Here is a 14,460-nt window from a genome sequence, read left to right on the forward strand (position 1 = left end):
TCCCTCATGAAAACTGCGTTCAGAGCCAGATCAGTATTAATCGGGAGGATCTCAACCGAACCTGCACCACCAACTTTATGATGACGGACTTTGAACGTACCCCAAGGCCTGCCAAGGTTTTAACGGGACGGAGACGAATGGGACATTAACCGGAAAGTTATTTCGACGGTGTGTCAAGCCGTGTACTGAGATTTCCGAATGCCACATTCGCCAGCCCTCAACAAACATATCCGAGTCGTTGATTCCAGTATACCTTAATTAACACCTTACTGGGCTCATTCTTAATGTGACAATCACCTTAAATTTACAAATAATTTACCTCTTTACCTTCCTGAGTGTATCCCACGTCGTATAGTTGCCTCCCTATCTTGGGTAGGTATTCCCTCGAAGCAACCCCGTACTAGGCTATGGATGCTTAATTCAGGGCGGCAATTTCTCGCCCTGCCACTGGAGGTTCTCAGGGTGCTTTAGGTCTTTTAAGCCAAACCCTCCTCACCAGCCGCTCTTGGTCGAGGGCTGCTTATTTGATATTCGCAGCTAACCTAATTAATAGACCGTTCACTGCCCCCTTGGCCTGAGCTCAGCCTGTATGTATCTGGAAATACTGTCATAAGGGGGGCATAAATTTGGTAGGGAATAGGACACTCCATTTCCGGGGCCAATATATATTTTTTTTGGGTTTGACCATAAACATTTTTTTTGGGCTTCACTTTTATAGCTAAGTTAATGGTGGCACTTTTGCTTCCATCTTTTGTTCATCTTCTTTTTTTCATTCCTACTTTCGGTATGACGTTTATTTTTGATCCGTCGGTAATTCTTTGCTACCACGTCTCCCTTTCAATTTTTCTTTGCCATTTCGCGGCATACACACTTTATTATTTTTCTCACATGTGGTTTTAACTTCTGTTAAAACAGGGTCTAACTCGAAGTTAGCGAATTTTACAATTTTTTTGTAGCTGTTTTTTTTGTACTTAAATCCCCTTTATTTCGCGATTATTGGCAAAATTGATTCCTGCCAACCTACCTCTTAGCCATCAGCCTCACACCCCGAGGGTGTACATGCACAGTGTGCCTTCAGCACCAAGAACATTTTTTTTTGATTACACTTTTTTTTAACTTTTAATTTTTGCGTTTTACCATCACGCGGGCAGCTTTTATACTGCCAAAGCACTCCTTATCAAAGATCACCAGCGAGTGATCTTGGCTGAGTGTTTGAGGGTGGCTACCTTGAGTGTGGTCATAGGTACATATGTATGTTTGAGTTTTTTTTTTGTTTCAGCTACTCAACTGCAGCGGCGCCGTTGGATAAGAAGAGTAACTTGGTGAGTGTTTTGAGTGAAATATTAAAATTTATCAACATACACCTGTTTAGTTGTATGTACATGTGTTAGCACAGATTCCTGCTCTTGCAAAAATAGAGCAGAAATTAGCAAATCAGAAAAATAAAAACAGATTGCAACGAACATATGTACATGCATGAAAAACGTCACAAACGTTAAGTGCAAACACATACCTACATACATACATACCTTTTGTTTTCATATACACATAAATTCTTTTACTTTGATGACCTACTTTTGCTGTGTACATAATTGATCTTATGTTTACTTGAGCGGTTGCGGTAGATCAGGGATTAGGGTACTTGAATTTTTTTTTTTGTTCGCCCTCTTATTTTATTTTGTTTGAATTTGTATCTTTAGGATTTAGAATTAGCTCCTAGTAATAATATTGCATTAGGGTGGCCCTTAAAGTTTTAATTTTTTTCTATTTGAGTTCAGACACTTGGTCTATTAGTCGTAAGTATTTTGTATTGAATTGAATTCAGAATCGGTTGAATTGAATTTGCAATTTTAATTAGCAATAAAGTTTAGCATTAAATTTAAGCATTTTTTTTAATTTTATTTTTGAGTAAATAGAAACTTTGGAAGTGATCCTAGTAGCTAAGCCTTTTGAAATCATTGTCACATTATTTTGTATTAAACTCTGAGTTTAAAGTTCTCTTTTTTTTAGAAATCATTGAAATGGTAGTAGGGTGGTATTTGCTAATTTGTAAACCAAGAACTTTGTAAATAAATTATAAGAATTATGTTTGGATGAAATTTGAATATATTCATTATGCAGGGTTAGGTTGACAATATTTGGTGTTGGTGCTGCGCTTGTGTGCGGAAAGGTTAGGTGAAGGTGAGTGTTTAGGGAAAATGACTGATTGACAGGGGACAGACTAGTGTCAGGCTTGGGGGCACTGTTAATAGATAGGAGTTAGCACAGTGCCCACGGTGCAGTGCAAGTTGCACTGCAGAGGGAGGGTAGACTCCACCTGACAGGACCGGCCTCCAGCTTGTTTTGTCCCTGATGCTTTCCCCTTCTAACTTTTCCCCCTCACGTTTATTTCTATCTTTTTCAGCTTTTTCTCTCCTTTCTATACACATGCAGGTATGAACCCTCTTTTTGTTCATGTGGCTGCGGGTGAGGTCGGTGGTGCAATACCCCGCCCAAGACGTCGAGCTAGCCTGGGCCGCAAGCATATCTGCTTGCCGCCGCTCCTCACCACCCAAACGGTCAGCCACGTAACATATCTCGAGGCAGCAACTAAGCTAAGTCCTACTGTTTTAGTGAAATTTTATATTGTTATTGGATTTCATTGACTTTTTTTTTACAATTTTATTGTCGTGCTAATTTTTTTGGGGTTGTGCGTTAGTAGGCGTTCGCTTTTGGGAATACTGAATCGTTAGTTACATTAGGGTACCTGGTCACGTTTTTGAATTTCCTGCAAATTGTTTTCGTTCAGACAGTGAATGTCTGAAAAACGGAATTATACCAAAGACAGAGTTACTGGGGGATTAGGGATACTAGATTCCAACCGACGCGTAACTAGGAGCCGTGCGCGAGCCCTAGAAAACCAAATTGCAGGTGCTCTTTTCAACCAAATTTACACGGGTATACCGAGGCTCGTTGACTTTGTCCCTACGGACTACTTTAATAGGTGCGCGTCGCGGATCTTTGGATCGTTTGGCCCTGAGCGTCCGCTTAGGGTCTCTTTCGCGAACAGAGTGTCGTTTAACGAGACAGGGGACAGTTTGAGCTTTTCGCAGAAAATCGATTTGGTGTGCCAAATGTCCCATAGCGAGAACGTGGGTGCACAGGGGGGGGGGGGGGGGGGATGTTCCATCGCGAAACGCACCAGCAATGGTTCACGGCGGCCTAAATGCTCCTCGCACCGACGCAAATGAGCATGCAACCAATGTTGAACAGCTGAGCCGCATGATGGCGATGATGGCGTAACAACAAGATTTGGTGGTGCAAATGGCGGGTGAAGTGCGGAGCATCAAGACCAATGTCGATCATCTTGGTGGTCGCGTGGCAGAGATGGAGGCATCCAGTCACGCGGTGGGACATCGGTCCGCTGTGGCATTCACACCCGAGCCTCAGAAACGCAGGGGGAACCTGCTACCCGCAACGGTATTCCGAGTGGCAGTCGGATTACTGAGCGAGATGGTACTGACCTTCCAAGGTGGAAAAAGTTGGATTTGGAAAAATGGCACATCAAATTTGATGGGACCGATAAGGGTATAAGCGTCGAAAGCTTCATCTTTCGTGTTGAACGCATGCGGGAGCAACACAATATTTCCTACTTCCAGCTTTTCACGGACTTTCATAGTCTGGTTTCCGGCGGTGCCTTGAAGTGGTATTGGCAGGTCCTAGAGGACCATGCAGATGAGCCCGATTTCGGCTACTTCGAGCTGAAGGCCGAGATGCTAAGCCACTTCAAGTCTGCTGAGTCCGGCTATGAAATAATGGAACGGAAACAGCTGCCCGCGGAAGCTTTCGACGACTTTTATGCCGAAGTCCACAACATGACGTTCCGTTTGCGGAAGAGGATCCCTGAGAGGGAGTTGGTTGGCATAATCAGGGGCAACCTCAAACCGTACCTGGCCAACTTGACCTTTGCCATAAAAATGGTCTCAAGTTGGAATGCAAGAGAGCCGAAAAGCTTATTAAAGAAAATAAAAGTAGGTCGAGGGACATTAATGAAATTAATTTTGAACAGCCAGAGCAGTTAGGGGAAACAAAAGTCGAAGCTTTTGATAGGAAGCCTCAGCGCCCACCCCAACACCAATCCCAATCCTTACCCCTACACCAAACCCCAACCAATCCCAATAGTGTTCGTCCTTCTGTTAGTCCTGCGTCTAAGTCGACTGTGAATTCCTTTTGTGCTTCTCCCTTCCACTTGATGTTGTGTTTTTCGTGTGGTATGCCGGTGGATCACTTTGTGAAAAACCCGGCAGAAGCACAAAAACCAAATAAATGTTCGTCCTCGTTCCACAATATGGTCTGTTTTGCGTGTGGAAGTGATTCGTCCTTTTGCGTGTTTAAGCCCAAGCAGGGAAACCCCAGGCTGGCGGAGTTGACCGGGGACTCCAGCCAGAAGACAGGCAACCCGGCAGCACAACTGTAAAGATTTTGAGAAGGGAAAAGGTAGATAGGAGAGTTGAAAAGATATAGGGAAAGTTGAAAAAGCGCGATGGAAAAAGTTTACATCAGAGGAAAATTGAATATGAAGAAGCTAGGAGAAGAATTTTTTGTGAAACAATAGATATTAATAGAAAGAAGAGAAATTTTAAGAAAATAGAGAAAATGTGTGAGAAGAGGAGATATTTTAAGCGGCTGAAAAGTAAAATAATTGCCACCATATTCACCGTGAAAGGTGATAATAGATTTTTTGCAAAAACCACTATAGGAGGTCAGGAAGTATTGGCTCTCTTAGACTTAGGACCGAGTGCCAGCTGTTTAGGGAAAGGCTCAACGGCACTCCTGTGCGGTAAAGAGGCCTTGATTGTGCCAATCAGGGGCCAAAATATCCGAACCGCGAACGGGGAGGAAACCGCCGTGGTAGGGGTCATAAAGTTACCAGTCGAGTGGGATAATACGACCAGGGAATTAGAATTTTTGATAGTTCCTGATATGCAACAGGAAGTATATTTTGGGATCGATTTTTGGCAGGCTTTCGGTATGAGTGTTGTGAGTAAGGGTGTGAGTGGTAGTGTGAATGGTGCCAGTGTGGCGGAGCTCGTGCCCGCCGAGGGTGACTTGTCTTTCGACGCTGTGCAGCACGTTTTGACGCCGAAGCAAAATGCAATGTTGGAGCGTGTGAAGGCCCAATTCCCGTCCTTCGCGGTATTAGGGTTAGGCCAAACAGATAAGGAGGAACACGTCATCGAGGTGGTTGACGAGAATTTGCCAGTAAAGCAGCGCCATTACCCGATTTCACCAGCTATTCAAAAACTCATATACGCAGAGTTAGATCGAATGTTGGACATGGGAGTCATCGAGGAGTCCAACCGCAGCTGGAATTCGCCGGTATCGCTGGTAATAAAAGGGACGAAAAACCGCTTGTGCCTTGACGCTCGCAAAGTCAACGACCGAACAATTAAGGATGCCTACCCATTACCCCACATCGACGGAATACTTAGCCGATTACAAAATACAAGATTTATTTCCGCGATCGATTTGAAGGACGCTTTCTGGCAGATTCCTCTGGAGAAGAAGTCTAGAGAAAAGACTGCTTTTACTGTCCCTGGCCGACCCCTTTACCAATTTACTGTCATGCCTTTTGGGTTGTGCAATGCAGCACCACGAATGTGTCGTCTGATGGACAAGGTCATTCCGGCCGCTTTACGTGAATGTGTTTTTGTTTACTTAGATGATTTATTAGTGTGTTCTGAAGATTTCTCGTCCCATATGTGTTTGTTGGAAAAGGTCGCTCGGTGTCTTCGCGAGGCTAAGCTAACAATTAATGTAGAAAAAAGCAAGTTTTGTTTTAAAGAGGTTCGCTATTTAGGATACGTAGTCGGAGATGGATGTATTAGGACAGACGCCAACAAAGTGGTGGCTGTGAGGGACTTTCCAGTTCCGAAAACCCCGAAGCAACTACGACGGTTCCTGGGTATGTCGGGCTGGTACCGACGTTTCATACAGGACTACGCGACTATTGCAGCTCCGCTGCACGACTGCCTCAAGAAAGACAAAGTCAACAAGTTTGCAATGACGGACGAAGCAACGAAATCATTTGAAATTTTAAAGCAAAGGTTGATTTCTGCACCGGTGCTCACACATCCTGACTTTAATCGTCGCTTTTATATTCAATGTGATGCATCAACTGACGGATTGGGAGGGGTTTTGTTCCAACTAGACGATGGACAGAACGAAAGACCGATTGCCTACGTTTCGGCAAAATTAAAGAAGGCGCAGAAAAATTACAGCATTACGGAACTTGAATGCTACGCCGCCATCGTGAGTGTCAAGAGATTCCGACCTTACGTGGAGGGAACCCTGTTCACCATCATAACTGATCATGCCAGCCTCAAATGGCTCATAAATCAGAAAGATCTTTCTGGGAGGCTGGCAATGTGGAGTTTGAAATTCCAGGGTTATGATTTCGATATTCAACATCGAAAAGGAGCGCAAAACGTGGTTCCCGACACACTCTCACGAATGCACATGGACGAAATACTGACGAACGATAGAGCCATAGACGTGTGTCTCGAGTCACCGTGCTTCGAGTCGGAGGAGTATACGGAGTTGAAGAAAACGGTGACCGAGAACAAAGACAAGTTACCGGATTTGTGTTTATCGGACGGTTACGTTTACAATCGGACGCAATTCGTCAGGGGGGATGATCTTCTAGCGGCCTGGAAGCTCTGGGTACCGTCGGAATTGCGACCGGGGCTGCTAGAGTCTTCCCACAGCTCTCCGTCCGCTGGTCATGTTGGCATTCACAAAACACTATCCCGACTACGTCAAAAGTATTAGTGGCCAGGGATGGCTACAGACGTATACGCACATATAAAATATTGCGAAATTCGTAAAGTAAATAAAACTCAAAACGTTTTTAAACAACCAATGATGGGTAAACAGAAGCTAACAGAACGACTTTCCAACGTTTATTCATTGATTTTATGGGTCCTTATCCACGTTCTAGTGATGGAAATGTGTATGTCTTTGTATGTTTAGATCATTTTTCAAAGTTCGTGTTCATAAAACCAATGAAAAGGGCAACTTCAGCTGAGGTAGTCAAGTTTTTGGAAAAGGATGTTTTTCATGTTTTTGGCGTGCCCGAATATGTCCATTCGGACAACGGAAAACAGTTTGTATCTGAGATCTTCAACAACTTTTTAGAAAAATATGGCACAAAACATGTAAAAACAGCCTTTTATTCAGCTCAGGGCAACGCTGCAGAGAGGGTAAACCGATCTGTCCTACAGATTATTAGATCATTTATAAACGAGAATCAGAAAAATTGGGACAAATGCGTCAGTGATGCCGCTTTTGCACTCCGCAGCGTTACACATGCAGCAATCAACATGTCGCCGTACTACGCCACTTTCGGTATGCCTATGGTACAGCATGCTGCATCATATGAGCTATACCGAAGGCTGGCAGCGGTGAAGGATGTTGATTGCGAGGTAGAGGCCCCAGGTGATAAACTGCAACTAATTCGGAACAAAATTATGAAAGAGCTGAAGTTGGCCCATGAAAGAAGCCAAAAAGTATATGACACTAGGAGTAGGGATGTTAGGTTTCAAATTGAACAAGTAGTATATCGCCGAAACTTTAAGCAAAGTTACCAGGTCGATATCTACAACGCCAAGCTAGCTCCGAAACAAGTAAAATGTATCGTACTTAATTCTATAGGGAATTCAATGTACGAGCTTGGCGATAGCAATGGGAAAAGATCGGCGTATATCACGCTAAAGACATTTTTGCAAAATAGTTTAGTGTCTTTTGTAGTGCTAGTACTTTTGTTCTATGTTATTTATTTATTTATCGACGTATTTTGTTTATTTATTTATTGACGAATTTTATTTATTAACTTATTGACGTACGTGATTATTTTATTAAATTATTTTTTTTTTGTTGACTTTTTTTATTTATTTGATTATTTTTGCATTTATTTAATTTATTTATTTCATTTATTTATTTATTTTACATTTTTTTTACTTACCTGACTATATGATCTGTGATATTTTATTTTATAAATTTTTTTTATACTTGTTCTGCTAACTGTGATATTTTATTTTATTTTATTGTATTTTATTTTATGTTATTTTATTTTTTTATCTGTGATATTTTATTTACTATTAGATATGTAGAGTAGTATCTGTGATATAGGTTTAAGTAGTAGCTTTAGCCCAGTGATTTAGTTTGTAAGTAAACAGAACAAAAGTTTAAAGGCGTGGAAAAAAAAAAAATAGGCCCGGCATTGAGTCGTGGGTCGAGGCCACATGTTGGACGCTGGAAATAATACTTAGCAGGCTGCGTTTGCATTCTTTACGCCCACGCTCCATAGTGCAGGCACCATCGGCGGTTGCGAGCCTGTAACGACAGCCTGTCTCCATACTGGCTTAAATGAGTGCAGAGTGTATATGCGTCTATGTGTTTATGTGTTTCGTGTCCAGGTCCGTGCCTTAGCCGCAATGTTGCCATTAACATAATATTAACATTATAACATTAACATTGACAACATTGTACCGATAGTGAACACAATGTTGCAGCGGAAATAAGATGTTGCGCTTGGCATCATGCTGTTATAATAAATAAAATGTCACCATGCTGCTAACAACTTAGCAACATTGATGAATGCCATGCACCTATGTGTTTGTTTTGTGCTGTATTATGTATGTTGATGTGCATTGGTACAAGGCTATGAACGTGTGAATGTTGGTTAATTAAGATCTCCTTCGGACCAACTGGCATACGTGAATATTTCGTCAAAATGAGCTGAGCGAACATACGAGCATTTGGGAAGGTTGTCTCTCCTTACTTCGCATGCTTCGATTTTTTTTTTTACCAAAGCAATTTTCGAGAGGTTGACAAGCTTAATATCTTCTTTCCTAGACTGTTATTTCGTATTTACATATTTCCAATGCACGCATCTCATTTTTTCTTTATTATTTAAAAAAAAAACTATGAAAATAACTACTTACCATCCATTAGAAAGAAATCCATCGAAAATAAACAAGTTCGTAACATTTTTCAGCTAGATTTTGAATTTTCATTGTCACTGCAAAGGTCAAGTGGCTAACGTCACATAAATCGAACTACCTCCATTTTTTGTACCATCATGGTTCTACGTAACATAGCCTCCTAAGTAATAAATTATAGGAAGATAAACATTTTTTAAATATTTCCTTTATACAAATGGACCAACAACACGAAAAATTACTCTTTAAACAAAAACATAACCTTTCTGGACTTTGATATTCATACTTTAACATAGGTTATGTTGAACTGGCCGGTCCATGAGGACCTCACATAGACTGAATGAGTCCGTAGTGTTACTGGAAGTTTGTTTTAATGACCAAATTGAAAAACCCTATCAAAATCCAGGACCTATGTTATAAAATAACTCCGTCCTCTTGGCAAATACTAGAAGCTTCCTAGGACTTAAGCCACTTGCTGCTTCTTGATCTGACAGCTGTATCACTCCTAATAGCTGGAGTCTTAGCCTGGCAAGCGCAGGGCACGAGCACAAAACATGCTCGATCGTTTCCTCCTCAAGCCCGCACTTCCTATATCTGCTATCACTGACCAAGCCTAATTTAAAGGCATGTGACGCCAGAAGGCAGTGTCCAGTCAGAATAGCAGTCATGAGTCTACAGTCCTCTCTTTTTAATGATAGAAGCAACTTTGTTAGTCTAAGGAAGTAAGACCTACACAAAATTTTCGACACTTTACAGCCCTGCGCTTGAACCCACGCCTTTCCTGCGCTTGAACCCACGCCTTTCCTGCTTGGTCGATCATGTTCACCTCTCGCCTTCGCTTAATCTCGCCCAGTCTAATTGGGACGTCTACGGAGCAAGCTTCAAGGGATGCGCGCCCTTTTTAGCTAGTTCATCCGCTTTTTCATTCCCATCTATTCCCATATGCCCTGGGACCCAATATAAATGTATGCTTCTCCATGTCCCCTTTATCTCCAGGGACTCTTACACTCTAACACGCATTTAGATCCTGTGCTATGCGAGATTATTGCCTTAATTGCTGCTTGACTGTCAATATAAAGGTTAACACGGTTGCAGCTTAAGCTATTCTCTTACAGGGTTTCTACTGCTTTGGGTACGGCTACTACTTCCGCTTGGAAAACGCTATAGTAATCCGGCAGCCTGTAGGATCTATTTATTTCCGGATCAGCACAGTATACCGCAGACCCTACTCCTTCCACTTCTTTGGAACCATCTTTGTACACATGTATCACCTCGTCCGCCATTTGAACACCCTTGCGCCAACCGTCCACCTCTATTGTGGCCTTAAGATCGCCCTCGAAGCCATATACGGAATCAGGTAGTCTGTTCGTCTTGTGATTGATGACGCTATACTACTATGGCCATATGGTCGGCGCTCAAGCTGCCCCGAAGCACCGAGCCTAGTTGCAGTTGTTAATGCTATGTTCTTTGCTACCAGGTCTACAAGTGTAATGTGCAGAATGGCATACAGTGCAGCCGTCGGGGTTGATTTCAGGGCTCCCGTAATGCTAAGCATTGATAGTCTGCATACCCCCTCTAATTTTTTGAGGTAGGTTGTTTTTTGTTAACCACCAACATAACCACTGTAAAAACTTTTATGAAGAACAAAAATATAAAGGTGTAGCACACATTGCCGGACTTAAGTATGTAAAGATTATATGGAAAGTCTACTTATTGCACTACCCTTTATATTTGTGTTCCTCATAAAAATGTTTATATTGGTTATGTTAAAGTTTGAATATCAAAGTTCAACAAGATTATGTCTTTGTTTAAAGAGAAATTTTAGTTTATTTTAGTTCATTTATATAAAGGATGTACTTAAAAAATTTGTATGTTCTTTTTACTTGCTGCTTTTGTTGCATTATCAAGGTGACCTGAACTATGTGTCAGGTTTCATGTTTGTAGCTCAGTGAGTAGGTTCTTAAAAATCGATTGCAATCTTCCAGAATTCTTAATGGACTTTTTAATACCTCTAAATATTTCGATATTACCTCTAATATTTCAACCTTATAAAGCCCGAAGTTTTCTACAAAGTTTCAGTTTTCTCTGTTATTGGGAAGTTCCTTAAAACTGTAAAGCGTAATTTCCAGGTTCGACCGATTTTTTTTATTTTCACGATCCCTGGATCACCTAGCGAAAATATTTATGGCGCTGTGAAGTATGTTCTTAGTTTCAAGAATCTAGCTCTACCGGAAGTTACCCAAAAAGCGGTCGCAAAATTCCACATGTTGTAAATGGACTTTTTAATATATCTGAATATTTCAATCCCTGTCCCATCAAGATTGCCTGTCAAGATGCATTGTCAAGTTTCAGATTTTTGGTCATCGGGAAGTTCCTTAAAACTCGAAAGAAAAATTTCCTAGTTCGGATGTTTTTTAGATCTTTTATAATCCCTGGACAACCTAGCAAAATTTTTCTCCTCACGTTAAATTGTGACCAGGTTCTGATATTAGTTCCAAGTTTCAAGACTCCAGGAAGTTACTTAAAAATGGATACGAAGATCTCGAATTTTGTATGGAAATTGGCCGCAACACATCTAACGAAACTAGTACAAAGAAAGTAAAATGAATATATTTATTTTTATAAGCTTGCTTTTTTAAAGTTGTAGTGGTGTGAGAACAAACATTACATCCTTGTATACATCCGTTTATAAATGCGGTATTTATATATAATTCTTTGGCAGGTAATCGATTTGTTAAATCCAGGTTCGGCGCGCAAACCCCTCGCTGTACGTTGGTCAAAAAAATCGGGTGGCTTTTTTGTGGAGAATCTTTTTACAGTGGACTGCGAAGAATTGGATGATTTATTAGCAGTACTGGAGGAAGGTAAGCTAAAGAGGGGCTATTTAAGTTAATTGTTAAGTCAATAATCAACAAATTGAAGGAAAACTTATAGTACTTTCACATTATTTAAGTTTTTTGTATAGTTAGCGATTTTTTGTTTTAATTTAGAAGTATTTGCATTAGAGTACTTAACTTAAAATATCCTGCGTTGTTGACATAAAGACACAGTAAAGTGGCATCGAGCGAATTCCTCCTAACCTTTGAAAAGAGGCCGTTTGGCTTTGCGCTGCTCCAGGAGCCATAGCTCTCATCGGGAGGAAAGGCTTCTGGACTCAGCGCGCGCGGACTTGGCGTTTATTATGCGCAATCGGAAGGAAAGGTCCCAGCTGCAAAGATGGTAAGGAAACAGATCCACTCACATATGCTGACTAATTACACCACTTTACAGCGGTGGCCGTCGAGCAGAAGCATAATCAGGCCTAACATCCTGCTTTATGACCCAAATTGCGGGAGGCACACTGGGGAAATGCCAGAGACTAATGGAAGAGGAAGGGCGCAAAGTACGGCTGGCTATAGGCGCGGATGAAAATGCGCACAATAATGCGTTGCGAGCAAGCGATACAAATGATAAAAGCGAGTCTCTTTTTGTTACATATCGCAAAGCATTTTCTAGATAGCCAACAGAGGTAGTGTGCTTATATATGTTGGTCCAACATCCAGCAAAGTATGAATGGAGTCCTTGATAATATATCCTTCTAAGACATTGGGTATATCAGCATCAGAATCCCCCAAAGAGGGTGGAGAAGGGAGGAACCTGAAGAAAGTCTAAGTCAACGAACTGGATCCAATTTGAGATAAATTTAAAAACAAGACTGGGATTACCCAAAGAGGTTGCCACTACAGACTAACTGAAAGTGTCGAAAAAATTTCCTTTCAAAGACGCTTATGAGTGAACAGAGTTAGCCCCCTAAAAAGATTCAAAAGAAAATCAAAGCCGCGTGGTGGAGAAAGGAGCTAAGTCTTCTTAGAATACAATTAAAAGAAATGCTTAAACTGGCAAAGGTTACAGAAAGTGAATCATGTAATAACGAGTATAGAGATCAATTGAGGATATACAAGAAATGCACAGGGCGAAGAGAGTCTAATTGAAAAACTATGTGCGGCCATCGAGTGCTCCAGAGAAATAGGGCCCATTAAAGCCCTTCGTGACACACATTTCCCATTGGGAGATGTTGCAGAAGAGCCAGCAAACAGCACCTAGACTTCGTTTATGGGGCTAGTAGTGACCGAGGTGACTGATACCAAGATCGAATGGGCGGTGAAGACTTTGTCCAGGTTTAGATCGCCATGACCAGATTTGTATTCAAGTTATCCTGTCAACGGACGGACGGACGGGCATGGCTCAATCAAAATTGTTGTCGATGCTGATAATTTTATATAAGGAAGTCTATATCTATCTCGATTCTTTAAGCTATTACGCATTACCGTTATCAAATAAAAATGTGCACCAGTACACGTGAGGTATAAAAAAGTGCCCACTCTTCGATTTTATGTGTGGAAATAGTTGTGGAATAGTTTTGGAAAGCATTCCCAAATCATGGTCAAACAGAAAATCGGAGGTGCAAGCTCGTCACGGTTAAAGTTGATCCAGGACCATCGTAGGTAAATACGTGCTGATCAAATGTTTCTTCTAGTTGCATTGAAATATCATGAGGAAAAGGCACTGCGATAGCGAATTAATAGTAAGCTTTTGGAGATCTTAATACACTGTTTGCTTCATTCTTTTTAGCGAAGAGATTCTAGATGCTTGGTAGCGGATTACAAAATAGTTGAGAATTTGTCGTCAATAATAGAGCGAAGGTGTTTTATAACTTGTCAAAAGCACTTGGGAAGTCTAAACTAGGAGATTGTAAAATATTGCTCAAAGGAGTCGTGAGTTCGAATAATTTCGATTTCAAAAAGAGGCTTTCGATTTCTTCTTTGCGTACTTTGTTTTGTTTTGACAGTTGTCGTTTCGCTATTCAAAATTAAAAAAATAAACTACGGGTTTTGAAGCTGCGTATTTGCCATGACCTAGCAAATGCATTGCCGTGTATTTTGTTAGTGTATTGTTAACAATTCACTACACAAGTTTGCAATGCATGATTCTAGACATTTGCACAAATTCCTGAACTCCCTTAGGTTAGTTTTAACTGGCGGGTCCATGAGGACTTCACATAGACTGAATGAGTCCGCATTGTTACCAGAAGTTTATTTTAATCACTTCAACAATGTTTTTTGGTGATAACGATTTTGATACTTTACTTTCTTTTTCACTGAGGTAAATATACGCAACACTGTCCAAAAAATTTGCCAGAGTTTCATTAACCGACATATAATTTTCCATTTACTTCAATGGAATTCTTACTAAAAATTGCTCAATCTAAGTGTAGAAGAACAATGGCATTTCATCTAGGAGAAAACCAAGGGGCGGCATTAAAAAGAAAGAAACTGTGGGATCTTCGGGCAAACAATTTTTCGGACTTATCAGAAAAAAGTTTTTTTTTTGGTGGCTAGATATGTTTTTTATCAGTGATATGTTTTTTATTTGTGATAGATTCTTATCACTAGTAGAGCTTAAAGGATTTGTTTCAAATGCACGTGTGCCTCTGAGAAAT

General features: G+C 41.0%; 1 protein-coding gene across 3 annotated transcripts in view; it reads left to right on the plus strand.

The window, feature by feature from the left end:
• The window catches only part of Klp54D (Kinesin-like protein at 54D), a 147,199-nt gene that overhangs the window by 81,392 nt on the left and 51,347 nt on the right, over positions 1 to 14,460 (plus strand). For all 3 annotated transcript variants that reach the window (XM_067772829.1, XM_067772828.1, XM_067772825.1), the window contains one exon: positions 11,704 to 11,845. In XM_067772829.1, the coding sequence (XP_067628930.1) occupies positions 11,704 to 11,845 (142 nt within the window). The remainder of the gene's footprint in view (positions 1 to 11,703; positions 11,846 to 14,460) is intronic.

This window comes from Eurosta solidaginis, chromosome 3, assembly GCF_040869045.1.
Source record: "Eurosta solidaginis isolate ZX-2024a chromosome 3, ASM4086904v1, whole genome shotgun sequence".
Classification (NCBI taxonomy): domain Eukaryota; kingdom Metazoa; phylum Arthropoda; class Insecta; order Diptera; family Tephritidae; genus Eurosta; species Eurosta solidaginis.